Source organism: Hippocampus guttulatus, chromosome 12 (assembly GCF_054856545.1).
Source record: "Hippocampus guttulatus isolate MCC_2025c chromosome 12, RoL_Hgut_1.0, whole genome shotgun sequence".
NCBI lineage: Eukaryota > Metazoa > Chordata > Actinopteri > Syngnathiformes > Syngnathidae > Hippocampus > Hippocampus guttulatus.
In genome coordinates, this window is record NC_141272.1 from 9,987,348 (window position 1) to 10,006,369 (window position 19,022).

The 19,022-nt window shown below is 43.8% G+C and overlaps 1 protein-coding gene across 1 annotated transcript in view; it reads left to right on the forward strand.

The window, feature by feature from the left end:
* The window catches only part of sik2b (salt-inducible kinase 2b), a 48,718-nt gene extending 29,909 nt beyond the window's left edge, over positions 1-18,809 (forward strand). The window contains exons 7-15 of the mRNA XM_086124888.1: positions 4,568-4,794; positions 5,719-5,871; positions 6,170-6,316; positions 7,506-7,737; positions 7,840-8,133; positions 9,450-9,607; positions 10,407-10,520; positions 11,557-11,645; positions 12,449-18,809. Of these exons, the coding sequence (XP_085981014.1) occupies positions 4,568-4,794; positions 5,719-5,871; positions 6,170-6,316; positions 7,506-7,737; positions 7,840-8,133; positions 9,450-9,607; positions 10,407-10,520; positions 11,557-11,645; positions 12,449-13,094 (2,060 nt within the window). The 3' untranslated portion in view covers positions 13,095-18,809. The remainder of the gene's footprint in view (positions 1-4,567; positions 4,795-5,718; positions 5,872-6,169; positions 6,317-7,505; positions 7,738-7,839; positions 8,134-9,449; positions 9,608-10,406; positions 10,521-11,556; positions 11,646-12,448) is intronic.
* The last annotated feature ends 213 nt before the right edge of the window (positions 18,810-19,022 follow it).

A 19,022-nucleotide genomic window follows, 5' to 3' on the forward strand; every position in this document is an offset into this window, starting at 1 on the left:
GGTTTGATGTATTGATGCTTATCAGAGATGAACGGTCCGTCCGCCCGTCCATATTGGGGAAAAGGATGGACTAAGCAGGGGTGGAATTGGGTTTTTGTCCTGCCTTTAATCGTCCCTAACCGGGTGAAGTACCTACAGACCCCCATTTCACTAACGACTGACAGAAACACATCGAGCCAGTATTATGTGTGTAATCCAACAATACTTCTGACCGAATGTGAAGCGCCGCTTGTCTCGTGTGTGTTCACAGTGTTTCTGTTATTATTAAAATTATTTTATTTTATCGCAGTAGCTATTTTTCTGTTGTGAAATACCAATGTTGAGCTGCTTATCATTAAGACATTAAAAATATTAATTTTTGTTTGATTAATGGCCAGTCTTATCTGTAATAGCCAATCACGCCGTTACTGAAAATAAGGTTTGGCACACAGGCGCATGCGCGATGAATACGTCAATGTTTGCATGCGAGAGTCTTGCACATTTTTCAAAGTGTGGTGTGGTGTAATGTGGCAAGACATGGCATGTGTTTTGTATTTTATGGACAGTTTCTCTCGTGAAGTGACAAAAGTTTTGCAGTGAGCGCCTCTCTGGAGAGGAAAACACCCTAAAATCCCTAATACTTGGGCGATCGTTCTAATATTTTCAGTGGTTGATGTGAGCATAACATGTCAACACAAATTTTGGTGACCATCGATTACACTTTTGGCTCTTAAGTGACTTTAGATTCTTACATTACGGGTTTAGACTGTCATGGCAAGCATTTCATGGTGACGGGTCTGCTCCTGCCATTAGCCTCTCTACCACGGCATCATGCACCACTTTTTTTTTTCCTGGGCGGGAGGGGGACGGACTGATGAAATGCAAGGATGGAAGCGCTTTAAAAGGACAGGGACGGAGGATGATTATTATATCAATAAAGAGGGAGGAAGGATGACGGAATGGTTCCCAGGCTGCGGACGGAGGACAGACCTTCAAAATAGGGTCAAGTGCCCATCTCTGATTCATGTATCATCTGAACAAAAACATCTGTTTTCCATGTGACACCATCACACCTTCTCCTTGAGTCAACAGACTCTTAATGTGGCTGCACTCACTTAAGGGGTCATTGTGTAAATGAGGTGGATCCTTAAGGGCAAGGGCACACAGTAATAGAAAACATTTCCACTGTGATGTGCACACTGTGTCAAAGCAGCCAAGTTGTGAGGAGTCGTGCTAGCTTGTTGGCAAGAGATGAAGTCCAGAACCCGAGCTGTTTATGTAACCTGACGACCAGCCAGCGGACCCCTTCTTGATCCGTGCCTGTCTCTGCCATGTAATAAGTTCCAGGACTGACCAAATTGATTAATTTCATCAATGTAACGTTTTGGTTATCATCCAGCAACCAGGGGTTGATCCAAATGGCCATTGTTGGGCCTTTGTGCCATTCTTTGTATGTTTGTGAGAGGACCTTGAAACAATCAACATGCACAGGAATGGTGACGAAGGAGAGTAGCAGAGAGACAGTCTGTTCCTGGGAAGTAAGAACAGGATGTGCTGTGCTCCTGCCTGCTCTCCTGTTGCTCATCTCACCAGGCAGTCAGTATCATTGGTGTGAAAAACTATTTGCCCCCTTCCTGATTTCTTTGTTTTTATTGTATATTTGTCCCCCCACACCCCCTGCCTCCAATCATCAAACACATTTCAGTATTAGTTAAAGACAATACAAATTAAAGTAAAATGCAGTTTATAAATGAATGTTTTTATGGGGGAAAAAATCCAAACCATCTAAAGCAGTGGTTCTTAACCTTGTTGGAGGTACCGAACCCAACCAGTTCAGATGCACATTTCATGGCGCTGTAGTCTTGCACAGCCCAGTTCACCCTCACTTGAACATCTCACCACTGCGAACATGGTCTGCCACCATTCTCTCTATTCCGCAGCTGGACGTTGGCACAGCGCAGAGGACGCATGAGTCATGTTATCCAGGGAAACCGTCAACTCAACACCGGGTTTCTATTTGTGCATGTCTGACTCCCATTGCAGACATTCGGAGCTGAAATGCAAATGCAGGAGAAACTGCAAACCAGATTAGCATTCAAACACAAGAAGTCATTGGCTGCAAAAATGCAAATAATTAGGAAAGATTTTGTTGCATGACTAGAGTTATAAAAAGCTGTATATTTCTGACATCTAAAATTTTCTTTTCACATTTCCTGTCATTGTCACAAACTTAGTTGCATGCATTGCACCGGATGTTATGTCTTTATTTGAAGCAATTACAGTACAGAAGAGTTCGAGCATTTTTCCTTCGGGACTAGATTTTAAAAGCCACAATTGATTTGTTCCGATGTAATCTGGTCCTTTTTTTTTTTTTTGTTGATGTATAACTGCTGGGGTAAAAACATCATAAGATTCAAATCACATTTTCTGGATCACAACCGTTTATTAAGGGTAACTTCTTGAACACGAACAGATCTTACATAATATTCTATGAATCAAGGAAACGAGAGCATAATTGATGGGTGAATTGTCAAGGAATATCGTCATTATCTGTTATTGCCCTACATTTTGTGAATAATTGATTATCAGTGTTGTTTTTATAACCAATAAATCCAAAGATTTACTTCGGTTAAGCTGTTTTACAGTTAATGATGCGTAATGAAATGTTTTTCTTTCTTTTTCTTTTTTGTTTTGCAGAGGGACAATATATATTCCTGAACATTTACAAGATAAAATCGAAATACACCCAATTATAGCCAAAAGGCTCATTTCCATTGCAGTCGTCCTGCCATAAGGAGCATGGCTAATATACAGCAACAACAATAACGCCAAATAAACAGGAAAGCACCCCCAATTTCTTAAAATTAAATAAATAAAAAATTGAACCGACAAACAACAGAATACATGACTAATAACCCTACAGGTATTAATGTTGACAAATTTATTCTTTAAATGAGATGGACCCTCTTGTGTTTTGTCAGATTGCATTCCACTCATTACCCCGCCCTGATAAGGAAAAAAAAACAAAAACAAATGACCAAATGAAGCTCTTTTTTTGACGAATTTCACAATCTCCTCTATCAACCCCTCTCGTAACTGGTGTTGCAGCAGATCTAAATTTTTATAACATTACAGTGTTACAAGTGGAGCTAATATGGTGTATTTTATTTAAGTGACATACTTTATATACACGACAGCAGTCCTTAAAAATAATGAGGTCTATACAACTTAATAGCCTGTATTTATTGAGAATTGTGCAATGATGGCTAGGAGCAGTGTGTCAATCAGTCGGAGAGCCAGCCAGCTTCCGGCAACATCAATTCTGACATGGTCCACAACCTTCCTTGGGCAGTTAGTCCTTTGGAGGAACATATCATCGGTTGTTGCTCTAAACACAGCTGTGGCAACGAGCACAACCCGCTCTAACTTGCTAAAGATTGTATGGCGCTTGCTGCTAGGATGTAAACTTTCTTGGTGGTTGTGTACATAATGGGGTGAAAATGTAATATAACTGCCCTGGATGTCTAACTATGTGATAGAAAGCATATCAATCGGCCATCTGGGAAGAATATGCAGGAAAAATGAAGTTCCTGACAGGATAAGTGGTCTCCAACATATTCATGAACTATCTGAGTGCTTTATTCCAAATGTCAAAGCTGTTGTAATGAAACTTTGCACCACTGCAAGCTACAAACAGAAAATCATTCATTTAAAAATGATCTCCAACGATTGAGTGCGTTTTCTGCACTGTCGTTTTAAAATATCCGTGGAGTATTTTTGTGGAGAAAAAAGATGGAAATTAGGAACACGTTTCTTTTAGGCGGCCCGGTGGACCAGTGGTTAGCACGTCGACCTCAAAGTGCAGAGGTACCGGGTTCAATTCCACCTCCGGCCTCCCTCTGTGGAGTTTGCATATTCTCCCCTCATCAATAAATTTAAAAAATAATTCATAGATTAATTCATTATTAAAATTGTTCATGGGCAGCTCTCCATAAATAAAAAGGATGAAATTGATTGTTTTGGCCACTTGATACCAGTGATTTGGAGGGCAAAACCACCAACTAGAAAGAAATACGGGGGGGGGACAAAGAATGATTGTTGTACCTTGTGTGCACTGAAGTTACCTTCAAGCAAGCGGACTTGCAATCGAAATGGAAAGGACTGGTGTACTGGTACCCAAGTACTTTTGTCCAGAGTTCGAGGGTATCAGTGCCATAATAGTTGGAGATGATCACCACCAGCCATGTGGACGCTGCAGAAGTCAAAATCTGAACCAAAAAAAAAAACCTACATTTGATTTTTGCTAGCAGCAGTGCGAATGGCTCGAGCTAAGAATGCAGTTGAGGCGCTTTGGGTGCAGGCAGGGGACCTTAATCCTGTTAAGAACCCAGCTGCCTCTGACGTCAATCTTATCTAGCCATGAACGAGGGGTCAGGAGATTTCATTTGGACAGGAGGGAAGTTGAAAGGAGTGGAGACACTTGCTCTTTAACAGAGGAAGCAAATTACATTTTAATTCCAAAAGTACGTCATAGTTAATTTGTTCAAATCATTGCCAATGTTTTTTTTCTTCTATTCCTTTCTCTCAGACTGCGAGCATCTGATCCGCAGGATGTTGGTCCTGGATCCGTCAAAGCGTCTGTCCGTAGCGCAAATCAAAGAGCACAAGTGGATGGCACTCGATGTTCCGGTGCAGCGGCCGGTACTGTACCAGCAGCCTGTCTCTGCTGAGGGCGAGACGGGCGTGGGCGAGTACAGCGAGCAGGTTGTACGTTTGATGCACAGCCTTGGCATCGACCAGCATAAGACTGTCGAGGTAATGGCGAGCAGATTTGGCTTCTTTTATAGCACAGGGATGAAAAATATCCTTTTGAAAATCTGAAATTTACAGATTGTGTTCTTCTCACCACACAGAAACTATTCTTGATACGATCACCCATGTCTACCTCCTGATTAGAACAAAGAAATTAAACCAACTGCCGGAGGCAGAGGCTGACATTAGTCACCCGGTCATTGACCAAACTCTTATGAAACTGTTAATATACAAGTTAAAAACAAATCATGTCACTGTGCACAGTCTGTCATAAGATGGAAACACATGAGAGGCCTTTGATATCAAACAAGCAGAAAGCCACATAGTTGCAGTCAGTACCCACTACACAGTACTGCAAAATAAGTCCGTGATGAAGGAATTTTACTTCTGGCCTGTGTGCAGCTGGGAAAAAGGGCAGAACATGGGTTAACATGAGGGTTAGCCGAAGTGTTTTTTTGTTTTTTTTCTTGTTGCGTGAGCAGGAGACGCTTTGGAGAGCTGGAGAACTTGTACTCAAATTGTGTTCCAGCACTTACGTTTTTATCCCTTCCCATGTTTTTGTAGTTAGCAAACCAGGCTCTCTATTTTTTCATTTCACCGTTTAACGGACAGGATTGGTGTTCAAAATGGAAGTTGAGGAACCTTGTGATTAATGACACCATGAAAACTGAGAATTATTGGAAGCAAATCAAAATGTTTACTCCATGGATATTAATTCAATATAGTATGCAGAAATACGTGGCTGTGTAATGGACGAATTACTAATTCAAGTGAGGAACATGCGGTTTCAGGCGACATTTCCGGATAAACCTACCAGAGATTTCAACCAGTGAACTTAATTTGACCTTCTGTAAACTTCTTTTCTGACAAAGGGAAATAATCCGTGTCACAATAATGTCATTTTTACATGTCATCTCTTTCCTCCAGTCTCTGCAGAACAAAAGCTACAACCACTTTGCTGCCATCTACTACCTGCTGGTGGAGCGGCTCAAGGCCCACCGCTGCAGCTTCCCGGTAGAGCAGAGACTGGATGCACGTCAGCGGCGGCCCAGCACGATCGCTGAACAGACTGTCGCCAAGGTAGCCAAAGGCTTGTGAATAATCCATAGACACCATCCTCGCCACCCTGATCAAAGCTCTCTCATTCACACCTGCATCCAGTCGCATTCATTTCTTTCCTCCACGTGCTCTTCTTCTCAGCCTGGCTCTTTCTCACTTGCTGACGCATTCTTTTCTTGTCTCTTTCCCCTCATTTTCCTCAACCCATTTTGTTGCTCGTCAAATTCTGCAAATCACAGCAGCTCCATTTGTTGCATCACTCGTCAACAGCTGTGATTGAAAGAAAAGACCCATAACAGCCTTCCTCTTTTCTCTACAGTCGACTAGCAATTCAGCCCAGGTGGGCTTGCTCCCACATGGGGTTCGCCTGCTGCGATCCCCCGCGGCTCCTGATGCGTTCACCTTCACCCAGGCCACATGCGCCCTGGAGCAGAATTTCATGGCTGAGGACGTCAACACGCCCAAAGTAGGTCCAATGACACAGTCAGTAGACGAAGCAGCAGGCTGTATTGGTGGGGACAGGCATGTCTTTATCAGTCCTGTTTTTGCATGCATGTTTCCTTACCTCACATGACACAGCCCGAGCACATCCGGCTTTGGTTATGGAAAATGCAGTTATTTCAAACTATCCTGATACGCTCTGACAGTGATTCATTTTGATAAGATCACTCACCGTGAATGAAAAGTGTGCATGTGTGTGTGTGTGCATGCATATGCACACACATCATGCTCCTTTGAGGGCTCCGGCATTCGCTTGCATGGTCAACCTGCCAGAGTTCAGATGACTCGTCTTCTTATGTAAGCTCCGAGCCAGTGCGCACATCAGACAGGACAGCTGCCTGTCCTGCACATGTCTCAGACTCAAAAGGCCGTGCGCGCGCGCGCACACACACACGCACACACAGATCTTTTTTCTTATCTGTGCCAACGAGTGACCTTTTTCCCGCTGGCTTGTCATGAGCTGGCAGTCTATTATAGAGTCCCACTGCCTCTCACATTTTCAGAGCGAAACACAACATGTAATTCTCATTTATAACTCCACAAAATGTATTTTGCAGCACCCCATGCACAAATGGCCTCAACAAAATGGTGCGTGGTGAGCAGTGCCGTGCAGGGCAGGGGGACAGTAGTGTGTGTGTGTGTGTCTGTTATCTGCATGAATGGAGCGCGGTTACGTAAGTCCTGTGATGATGTGACCGAATGTGTTGCCGCGCAAACACACACCAATTTGTTTACTTTTTTTTTTTTTTTTTGGTCTTCTCGATGAATTATCAGGCATTCATTCAAGTTTGTTTTCTTTCCCTCCTTATAGTTTTGTTACCCTACTTGTGTCTCGATGACGGTCCCCCTTTGTGTTTCGCGTGTGCGTGAGGCTGTTGAGTAACAGCATTCCAATCCCAGTGCACTAGTGAAAGCAGATGGAGAAATTGGGCGAAGTTGCTGTCTCGACACCGACAACAGGCTGTTATTGCAACAACTCATGTGCATGATTTTGAGTGGCTGTGTCCATGAAAACACAGTTGCTGGCCCGGCCTTCTCCAAAGTTGGTTTTGTGGGTGCAAATAAAAACCTTATCTCTTGTGTGTGTATTTTGTACGCTTGACTCTTTTAATAATGATTGAATTAACAAATTCATATTCTGCACCCTTTTCAAGGTAAACGGCTGCTTGCTGGACCCACTGCCTCCCATCACTGTGCTCCGCAAGTCCTCCACCTCGTCTCCTAGCAACATGATGGAGATGTCGATTGATGAGGGCATCGAGACCGAAGAGCCCGACACAGAGGAGGATGCGCCCCACCTGTCTTTGGCCTATCTGGCTGCTCGTTTTGGACAGAGGCGTCACACTCTCTCTGAGGTCACTAACCAGCCAGGAACGTCAAACCAGGGTATAATTTCAGCTGACCTGCTACACACCTCAAGGTCAAATACCTGTATCTGTAATTTTTGCTCGAGTTTTCTCATTGAAAAGCATTTTTAATGCCCACCAGGTAAACTGTTTGCTCTGGGTCACAACCCCTCCACGGGCAGCATGGACTCTGACATGGGCTACGACATGGGCTCCATGCACAGCGACCTCGGCTTGCTTGAGGACGCCCCGTCGCTCAATGAAGTGGTGCTGGCCAACAACACGACCTCCCGCGTCCCCCCTACCACCTTCCTGAGCACTCGGCCAGCCAACCCAGCAATGGCCGCCCTGACCTCGCAACACAGGGACACCCACAACCGTTCACCCATCAGCTTCAGAGAAGGGCGCCGTGCCTCGGACACCTCACTCACACAAGGTCAGTAGCCCACTCAAGTCTTATCGGTACAATACTACATGCTCGGTACTCTGCGTGACTGAGACAAGTTCAGACAGAGTGAGCCAGTTCGTGCTGATAGATATTGTGTGACCGGGAAAGTCCATCGGTGCGGAAGGAGATGAGCTTGACTGCGAGAATAAATTAGTGTCAGTAAACTGTCAGGTCATGTCTCCTCGGATGCTGTCACGAGGCACTGTGGGGAGTTTTGACTTGCAACGGAGTGCAGATCGGCACAGGAGGAACACGCAACACCCCTGCAACAGATGCTCCTTCACACTCATACCTGCTCATATAACCATATGCTGTATATGGCATATATCTTCCAGATTATTTCTCACACTATCGTTCACACCCCCTCCCTCCCTATCACCTCCTCTACTCAGCCCCTCTGACGACTCTGATTCACATGATGAATCACCGACTGATATTAGAAGGTTTCAGCCCACATATGTCCCCATCTTCCCATTTCTACCGCTCCCTCTATGCCTCATTTCCCCTAGCACCCACCCCTTTCACCCAGCCCATGTCTTGTTTTTCCTTTCACTTTTGTATTTGCCTCTCTGCAGCACACAATTAGACATGAAATGCATACTGTGGGTGGATAGCGACAAGACTGAGGGCATTCGGTCAAGAGCAGACCTCCACTAAAGGCCGAATATGGACCAGCATGAAATGAAACAACTTTATAGATACTCACCTAGTGTACACATCCTATCTAGGTCTGCAGCAACATTTTATTACATCACTCTATGCCCCATCCTGCCATAAAAAAACAACAATGAAAACCTTGGCGGGGGGGGTAATCAGGCAGGGAATTCTAAACATCCACTCTCCCGTTCCATATACTGCCTCCCCAATCTTGGCCCACACAGTATAAATCACATGCACTTCAGCCAAGCCAAAAGTACATTTACAGCTTGAAAACATTTCTCTCTCCATCTCTTTATTGACAGCCTGTAATGTGTGCTTGCTCCCAGTTGCTGTTTATTTCTTTCTTTCTTTCGCTCAATCTTTTTTTTTTTTTTTTAATCCTCTTCGGGGGGGGGGGGTTGATGCGGCGGATTCTTTTGCGTCAGACTGCTGACTTGGGTTAGAAATAACTCCCACCACCACAGTGAGTCAGGACCTATCATTCGCAGCCATTGCTCGTCACCGCTGGATGGCTCTTATCAGACACACACACTGTCATATGTCATACTAAAACACCCACAGCAGTTCAGTGACGTGCGTGGAGAGACACTGTCAGAAGGGGCCAGTATGAAGTGTGACTTTGAATATTCTTAATGTTTGCACAGGTCTGGTTGCATTTCGACAGCATCTCCAGAACCTGGCGAGGACCAAAGGCATCCTGGAGCTGAACAAAGTCCAGATGCTGGTGGAGCAGATGGGCTCCGAGGAAGTGGCTGCCATGGGCCCCCCAGGACCCCATCACCACTTTCACAACCTCCTTGAGGTCAGCCGCACTGGACAGTCAGGACACAAACATACATGCATGGCAGACTCGTTCCTTGACAGTTCATCCACTATCCTCACCCCATTTTGCACGGGGAGGGATGAGCACTTTGGCTGTTGTGTAACCCCAAGAGAGCTGGCCAACTGATTCTTGTTTACTGTGACGCGTCCCCTTGGGGCCTGCGGGCTTCTCCAAAGTGAATGCTGTCATTGTTGAAGGCTGTTAGATTTGGCCAGAGCAGAGACTGGCATCCAATAACCCCAAATCATAAGCACACATACACACTAAATGAGACACACTGTATGGGAACAAAATTCATGGGTTTTCCGGTAAATAAAATCACAAACACGCAGTTAACTCATTCAATACCAGCCAATTCTGGACCAAGTTTGAAAAGACGTTTAAAAACGTCTTTGGGAGTGAATGAGTTTAATAGCCAAAACTGACAATATTTGGTTGTTCCAATGCTGCCCCTCTTTCACAATACAAGAACACAGCTCCCATGTTTGGGCCCCGTCATCCTTTTAATATCCTCTCATTGACTCACTAATATGTAATCCCTATGGAACATGCCAGTTAGTGAAAAGCATCTGTCTGATCAGTCAACACAAAGGCATTTTGGCAGCACACGCTATGGATAATCCACTTAGACCACGCCATGAAGCACTCGGGGCCCTGACACGGCTTTGTTCACCAACACAAGAGGGATGGACACAGAGTGTGTCCTTCAGTTTATGTGTACAGTATGTGTGGAGTAACAGACATCCTGTTTGTAACTTGTCAATGTTTGTGTTGGAAGACTGAGGCAACCAAGCAACAGGAGGCCCCGACCTTATACCAAAGTGGGCCGCAGTCGCCTCTCCTGTCTCGCAGACAAAGTTTGGAGACGCAATACCTCACCCATCGTCTGCAGGTACGCTGATGCAACTTAATTTACATTCAATGGACAAGAGTGTCAACACTTACCACACCTCTTTCTCTGTTATATATTCAATCGTGTTGAACTGGTTGGACTAATTGTTCAGTTTTGTCATTTTGGAGAATTCTAATTCTAGGCATCATCACCATTACCCCTTACGTTTACGATGCATATTGTAAATAACGTCAAGAACGCTGCTACCTCTGGTGTGTGAGCCTTGGCCAACGGGGTGCTGAATACATACAGACATGCTACATTTAGATTGGTGAAGACCGCCATATCTAAGCTCCAACAACATTAGCCACAAAAAAAACAAATCAAAAGGAGTGTCACTCATAAATCGAGGTACCACTGAATTTTCACTCCTTTGTCTAATGGTCAGATGTCCCAATTACGATATCCAAACATCACGATACTGTTATCAGGATATGACCCCCACAATACGATAAGTATCACAATATTGTGGGGAAGTTTGAGCTAGAAAAAAAGCTCACGATACTGTATAAAAACTCAAAATATTATGTAAAAAAAAAATCGACATTTAGTTTTTATATATATAAGAGCAGCAACAAAGAAATAGGATTGGCCATTCATTTTATTGTCAAGTCCTCCAATTGGCTCAGTGGATCAGTGTGGTCTATGTGGTTCACAATACTCTGTTCGACTGATAACACTCATAACTTAATCTTGAGACACTTACTTGCTCATGCATGCACACAATGTGAATCAAGTCAATTTGGGGACAAACTCAACATGTTTCATTCCTCTTCATCTGGTACGGGTCTTAATACCTAAGGTGGTCAAAACATGTTTAATACAAATTAAACTGCACTCATAAACTAACCACCAGAGGGTGCTGGAAGTACACAAAAGGAAAGTAACGTGGCCTTTTTGACAGATATTGCAGGTGTCGTTCCACCCCAACTCCCACTGCGTTTGTCCATATTTGTTGTTGCTCATGCAACACCTCATGTTCATCGAAATGGAGGACTTATCTGTAAACAAATCTTCTGTTTCTTGTGTCCAATAGAGCGGCGTTTTGGCAAACAGTCCTGCAAGCTGCCAAATGTACTGTAAGGAGTCCCCCCGAAGTTTAGAGCAGCAACTGCAAGAACACCGGTACGTTCTCTCAAGGCACTATTCTCACAATACTCCAAATCGTCTCATTGTCTCCCCAACTCAATATTCAGGTTTTTCTTCAACCCCCCAAATAGATGCTTCCTCTAATCAGGGAAAATATGGTCATAAACACTCGTCTCAGTTTATCGAAAACGCCGCAAATTACAATGCAAGTGAACAGTCTCTTGTTTGAATGAGCGTCAGTGTTAAAGATGGTGTGACGCAAGTGGAGATGGTGTCTTAGCCTTCCGGTAGACTCTGACATGATTGCTCCACACTGTTGTGTGCGCCCATGTTCATAATGTAGCTGTTATGTTTTAGTTCTGCCCATTCTTCCTATGGATTTACAATTCTCGACATTTCTCCATGGTAGTCATTTTTACATAATGTTCAACAGCGGTTTTACTTGACATACATTTTAATTGACCAGAAATATTGTTTGATATTAATCCAAACAAATTGGCCTGTATGAAATGAAGGTCTCCTGCCTTCCCTCATCTGCAGTGGTGTTAGACACCCTCCCCCCTCCTCCTTGCAACCTAGTAGTTGCGTAATTAGTTTCTCGTACAATCTTAGCATTAGCATTGTTGACCCACATGTTTTTTTTTTTACTGGTATTTTTTTAAGATTGGCAAATACTGTTTATGCCTTTGTATAGCGGGTGCATCGTGATATTTGTTCCTGCAAGGGTGCGGGGAGTCATTTGATCAAGTTTTAATTTTAGTACAGTGACAGCCATCTGAAAGATTGAATGATGTAGAACCCGTGGTATGTGTCTCACTCGGCTGTGTTGGTCCTCACAGACTGAACCAGAAGAGGATGTACCTTCAGCAGTCGCAGGGTCTGGGCCTGCCCGTCTATTTCAATCAGATGCAGATCGCTGAAGGGTCCTATGAAGCGGGTGGCACCCCTCTCGACCCCGCAGCCGCCCAGAACTCCCCCCAGATGACCCCGATGTCGACCGGCGGCCCCCAATCTCAGTCGCAGCCACAGGCCTCGCCGCCATACAGCCACCCCCACAGCCTGAGCCCCCTTCTGGAACCAGGGGAGGGCACTCTTTATGAGCCCTACTTGAGCCACCACCACTACGCCCAGCACGTGCCCCCTGTCCCCCTCCTTCAACACCACTCCCTCCACCCTATCCACCCCCTCCATCACCAATCACCTCAAGAAACCTCAGTGACTGGACTTGGCTTCTGCTACCCTATAGAGCAGCAGGCCCAGTGCCCCTCCGCTGAAGCCCTGCCCCCAGGCCAGTATGAGTTCCCCCTAGACCTGGGCCGGCTCCCGCCTCCCATCATAGGAGAGGCGGAGGGCCTCAGGGCGGAGGCCTCGGGCAACCTTGGCCAGCCCGAAGGTGTGGTTCTGGCTGAGCTGCAGAGCCCGCACCTTGACAGTGAGATGATGGAGACGGTGGACTCCCAGCACGGCTTTGTGCTGGTCAACTGAAGCCTCGCGAGTGCCCAGTATGAAGCAGTATTAAGCCCGGAGATCTTGAACGGCAGAGAGATTTGGAGACACCGGCGAAAGCGACGGGGGAAAGCGCTGATTTTCGTACGATGAAGGAGAACTGAATTGCATACTTGGAGTGAACCTCTGAGAACCTTTCGTACCAAAATCCCTCCCTTAGCTGACCCCTCACCCGCCACCCCCACCGCATCAAGACGAGCGGGGAACGGGGCCGGTGCAGTCGGAACACTTCTCATGTCACCGTGGCGAGGCTACTCCAGTGGCCGCCGTCGTGGCCCTAGGAAGACGGCGACAACAACAAAGATGACGATAATGTGCAGCATTTCACCCAGAGATGATTTGGAAGAAGTGAGCTCTTTTGGGACTGAGTGGCAACCAAAAGCACAAAACGGCTGGCAGAATGGCATATTGCTTGAGCACAAGATATCGTTGATATCTAGCTTATGGTCCGCGTAGTAGTCTATTTGTTGCCCTCACCAGTATAATTCAAGCCGTTTGAGCATTTATTAGTTATTCTAAATATCCATTTTAAAGACCCCCTTAATGCGAATTCTGAGAGTTTCTAAGTACATTCTCAATGTGTGAAGCTAATTGCTGAAAACGTGCAAACTGGGAATTGCGGTGAGATAGCGTTTTTCACACTTTCAGTTTTCCTCATTTTTTAAAAATGTCTATGAATCCCTCCCCCTAGATAAAATGGCGCCCAGTGACGCACTTCAGCATCGGGTACGAGTCACCCCTCGCCCGGTCTTTATGTATTTGAGTGCCTTCCTTCGCAGCAGTGGTTATCCAGCGCAATTGTGAGAGTTACTTAAGTTGTTATTACTAGTCCCCAACCCTTGTTTGCTCTCGTGAGCTCTCTAGTTGGTAGTTGGTGCCTCTCGTTGCATCGTGGAAAGTCCCCACGATGACCCAGTGAGGTAAATTTCAGCCACCGGAGGCTTTCAGCAGATATTTTTGCCGTTCAAACATATATCAGGATGTGTAGGTACAAGAGTAATGATGAGTAGGCTCGCATCCGTTTTTCCAGTCATACTCGTGGTAATTTGATTGACAGCTGAGTCAGTGTGGTTTCAGCAGACACTCCCATAGCATTTTATTTTTTTATTTTTATTTTTTTCTGAAGCTTCATTTTGTATTCTTGACAATATTTTTTTTCATCATTCGTCTGTCGCCGTGTGACATTTAGAAGACATTTTATTTTCACATTACGGGGACTTTTAGGTCCATGTACTGGTTTTTGTCCTCAGTAGTAGGACACCTCTGGCATATGTATACATTTATTCAACATTCAGTAGTGAGTGCGCTTATTTATGACAGAAAACTAGTGCACTGTGAATAATATCAATGAGATATCCTTAGTATCCATCTTAAGGTCCCTCTAGTATTATGAGCACACTCTTTGCCCTCACTAGGAGGACAACTTTAGCCTCTGACTAAGACAGCCACGTGTTACTCGAAAGGCAAAACTGCAGTAGTCGAAAACAGCCTGCTCCCAGTATTTACGAGTGGAGCGCCAGATTGACTAGAACTGGTTGAAATGCTTCATTTCAGTAGTACTACTAGTAGCACAGAGTTGTCAAATGGCTTTCCATCTCGCCGTTCGAGCATTTATTTGCAGTGGTTCAGATTTCGTCATAATTCACTGCACTAGTAGGATATGAACTAAATGCTCAAATGAGTCAAGGCGACTAGTGAGACCAATGAGCAAACTGGTACACGGACCTTAAAATGGATATCAAGGATATGGATTACTAGTAAGTGCTCAAACGGCTTGCCATAGGTACTGTTGTTGTTCTGCTAAAAGATGACGCCTTGGACAACAACCGTAAGTAGCCTTTAGACACTTTTTAGTGGCGAGAGAAGACAATGCCCCTCATTACATCACGAAACAGAATTTCAGGTATCGCTTTTGCCCTCTCGCAGGTCGGACAGTGGCGGGCACCGTGCTCGTCTTGACCGCTTGCAACATTAACAATGAGACAGTATTTTGACGGGAGGACTCGCCGAGTGGATGACGACGCACAGAATATTTCTCTCGTCAGTGTTTTCCTTTGCAACTACTGAACTAACACTACTGACAGGCTTCTCCACTCTCAAACACGAGGAGCGCTTGATTTGCGGCTCACGGTGAATGAGGACCCCCGTAGTGAATGTTTGGCGACAACTTATTTTTAACCTTTTTGTGGCAATACTGAAGCAATATTAATCCTCTGTGATGACCATGAAGATGATGATGATGATGCACCTCATCTGTGCGGCTCACTCTCATCTGATATGTCATCCGGAATTGATGACATCAGGTGCGCAGATGTGATAGTGGTCTTTTTTTTTTTTTTTTTTTTTGGTTGTTTTTTTGCACAAATCGGAGCGAATGTCACGTGACTGAAAATAACGAGACGCTTTTTTGTGAACGAATGTAATGGATGACGCCCCGCGCGACCGCTTTTGGGACGGACAATCAAGGGGCCGTTGGGATGAGAGACGCTTATTTTATTCTTTAGTTTTAGCAGCACTCAGACTGTGATGAATACAGTAGAAGTATCGTTCTGAGAGGTGACAATTTAAGTGTTTGTATGCGCGTGCGTGCGTGTGTGTGTGTGTGTGTGGTCAAATCAAATTGAAAAGTGATTTTTGTTTTTTGTGTGTGGGTTTTTTTTTTTTTCAATGAAGTCAGGTGTCTTCAGTACGCCAACCGTAGCAACAATGGTGAACTTCAAGGTCAAATTCACCATAAGGATCGTTCACATTATTTGAATATCTATCAAGAGCAGTAGACACCCATCACCCGTGACCGAGGACTATTTGGGGCCAAGCTGAAAATTAACCAAAGGGAGGGGATTGAATCCCCAAGATTTTTAGGACAGCCATAAAGATACAAGAAAAAAAAAAGTTGTCAATTTACAAAGAGTTCATGTTGGAAGAGTATACATTTTACGATAGTCATACATTCATGAATACAGTTCTAGTTTAAAAAACGGTGAGGTTACTGGAGAAAAAACGTTAAAATTCCACAGGAAAAGTCGAAGTAGTACAGTGATCCTCTCACTTATCGCGGTTAATGGGGACCGAGACCTCCCACGAAAGAGGAAAATCTGCCAAGTAGGTAAAACACAACACATAAGACAGACAGTCGTGCAATCTCAACCACTTTTTCTGCATACACTTTGTTGTTTGAAGCACTTATACCTGTAGATGAAGGGGAGAGAATCAAAGTGTCCTTTCACCAGTGGATCAGAAACGTCATGCTGAAAATGTGGACACGTCTGCTACAAGCTAAGTTAGAAAGCAAACAAGAAGCTGTAGCGTCCATTGACAAAAAAGAGAGATTGGCTCACATCTCTTGTCCCATGTAAATCCGCTTCAATTCCAAGCCGCGACTCCCAGTTCCACATATGCATTGGCGCTCTGCGCTGACGCTCCTTTCTTCTCATCGTCGGCTCAACAAGTCATCCATCCATCCAGCCGCAGACTGTCCCAACAGCACCGACATTTCTGCTGAACAAAGCGGGGCTGTGAAAAATGCTGCCCATTTCAGGCGCAAAAACAAGCGCCCCGGGGCTGTCCAGCAATGACAGTCAGATGACGCCGACATTCCTCCCAATCAAAATCAGTGTTGGTGCACGCGACATAAAATAAAGTAAACATATACATGTAGTACTGTATATTTTGCTCGATGTGACTCGCCGTTTTGCTGACTTTCGCTGCCTCTCCATTTTGATGAATGCCTTTGAAAAATCCGCAATGCACTGAAACTGTGAAAAGTGAACCGCTAAGTAGTGAGGGATCACTGTACATTCAGAAGTTCAGAATGTAGTCTTGCATTGAAAAGATTGTAATATGATGACAGAAGTCGGAAGGGAAATAAAATAGTAATTTTTCTTTGTGTCATTTTGCAAGAATACAATTGGCATTAAACGGGAAGAGCCTAACGTAATGAATGAAACAAGTCATAAATTTACTGGGGATAAAAGGCTTCATTTTTGGGGGCGGAAGTGGTCATTTTTAAAGAGTGAAGTCGCATAATATTACCGTATTAAATTACATTTTTTTCGAGAAAAGTCGCAGTAGTACAACGGAGTTGTAATTTCACGTAGTCTGAATGTTTTTCGCAGAGTTGCCGGTTTACTGGAATAAATTGACAATTTTACAAATGCACATTTTTCCAAAACAAATTTGTAATTTTTTGACGCGGGGTCATAAAATTACGAGGAAAAAAAATTCAAGAAAAGTCACAATCTTTCTTATTCTTATGAAGGACATTATTCTCATAGCAAGACACCTTGTTGTCTTCACTTGGATATTCAGTTATGAAAATGACTCCATTGTTAGGTTGTCAGCGTTCTCCTAAAACTTTCCTTGGGAAAATCACAAATAACTTCTCACGTCACAATTTTGACATTGAATGGTTAAAATTACAGCTTGACTATTCACAAAAAATGAGGACTTTTTCTCTGAAAATTCCGACTACTTCTTCTAACGTTACAGTTTTCACATGGAGTTATTAAATTCCGACATTGTTGACATTTATACTCTTCTCGTAAAATTACAACTATTGGAACATTGTTGACATTTATACTCTTCTCATAAAATTACAACTATTGTAACACTACAATTTTGTTAGTTTCAACTTTGTCGTATTTTGACGTGTGTGTGTGTGTTTAACGTTGCAATTTTAACATTCACTTATTGAAATCATCACATTCTGACCATTTTCTCGAAAAAATACTCTGTGAGGTTACAATGTTGATATTCACTCATTGACTTACAACAGTAATAATGACTTTCCCCCTCATATTTTGGCGTTATTTTTTGTGAAATGACATATTTCAATTGGCCCCAATATTCATTGGCACTTACAAATACTTAATCGACAACTAGACCCTGGTATTTTTTTCCCTTTTTTTTTTTCTTTTTTTCTTTTTTTTTTTTTAGGAATGGACTACGAGAATATAATACAAGATGAGATTGAGTTCAAATTCCATTTTCTCACCCTGATGTTGCCTTCGGGACGGTGAAAATTGGTCATGCCAGCAATAACAACCGACGCCGCAATGCGTTGCGGCCGTAAGAGACCGAAAAGGGTGCGCAAAGTACTCAATTGTTGTGTTCATATTGTTCTGGGACGGCTCGGGTGTACTGAACAGAGATGTATTACCACAGGCAGAGGACATGAACTCACATTTGTTTGAAAAAGTGTACAAATGAGCGTTAACTAGAGCCACCTGGTAGCGTTTGTATTCTGTGTGCCTTTTACTTTTTACTTTTCAATGATGGTGATGAGTTGTCATGATTAGCATTTGTTTTGTCATGGTTTTTCGCCCCCACCCACACCCCACTTAAGTGAGTAGAAGCAGTTTCCACAAAGGTACAAAAGCCAAAGTCCCTCAATACTTGCTGCCATCTTTGTGATTTTTTTTTTATTTTAAACAAGGTTTATTTTTTGTTTTAACTTGTTGGCTCGGTGGCCGCACGTGTCAAAAGTATTCTAGCAATATATTTGTGTATAGGTGAAGACTGAAGTCATAAGGAGAGTAGTTGTTGATACATTACATTCATTTCACATTCACCCCCGCCCCGCTGCTGTTGAAGCAACAACATGAAATACAGACTTTTCTACATTTCCCCCTCATTGTTGTCAGCCACACATAAGCTAACTTGCTGTTGAGATTAAAAAAAGGTTATGGAACAGCTTTTTGCTGCCTTGTCTCCTTTGTGTCTAACTCCACTCCTAAAACCACGTTAAAAAGGAACACTTTTTGTCTTTGTAGAAATCCCAAAAAAATTGAATTGGAGGAAAAGAACCATGAACACATTTTAGCTTTTCCCGAGACAAAAGTAACGCACAAGTAAAAGTGCCTGCTAAATCCAGTACTGTACTTATGATACAGGGGAGCCCCTGAATTT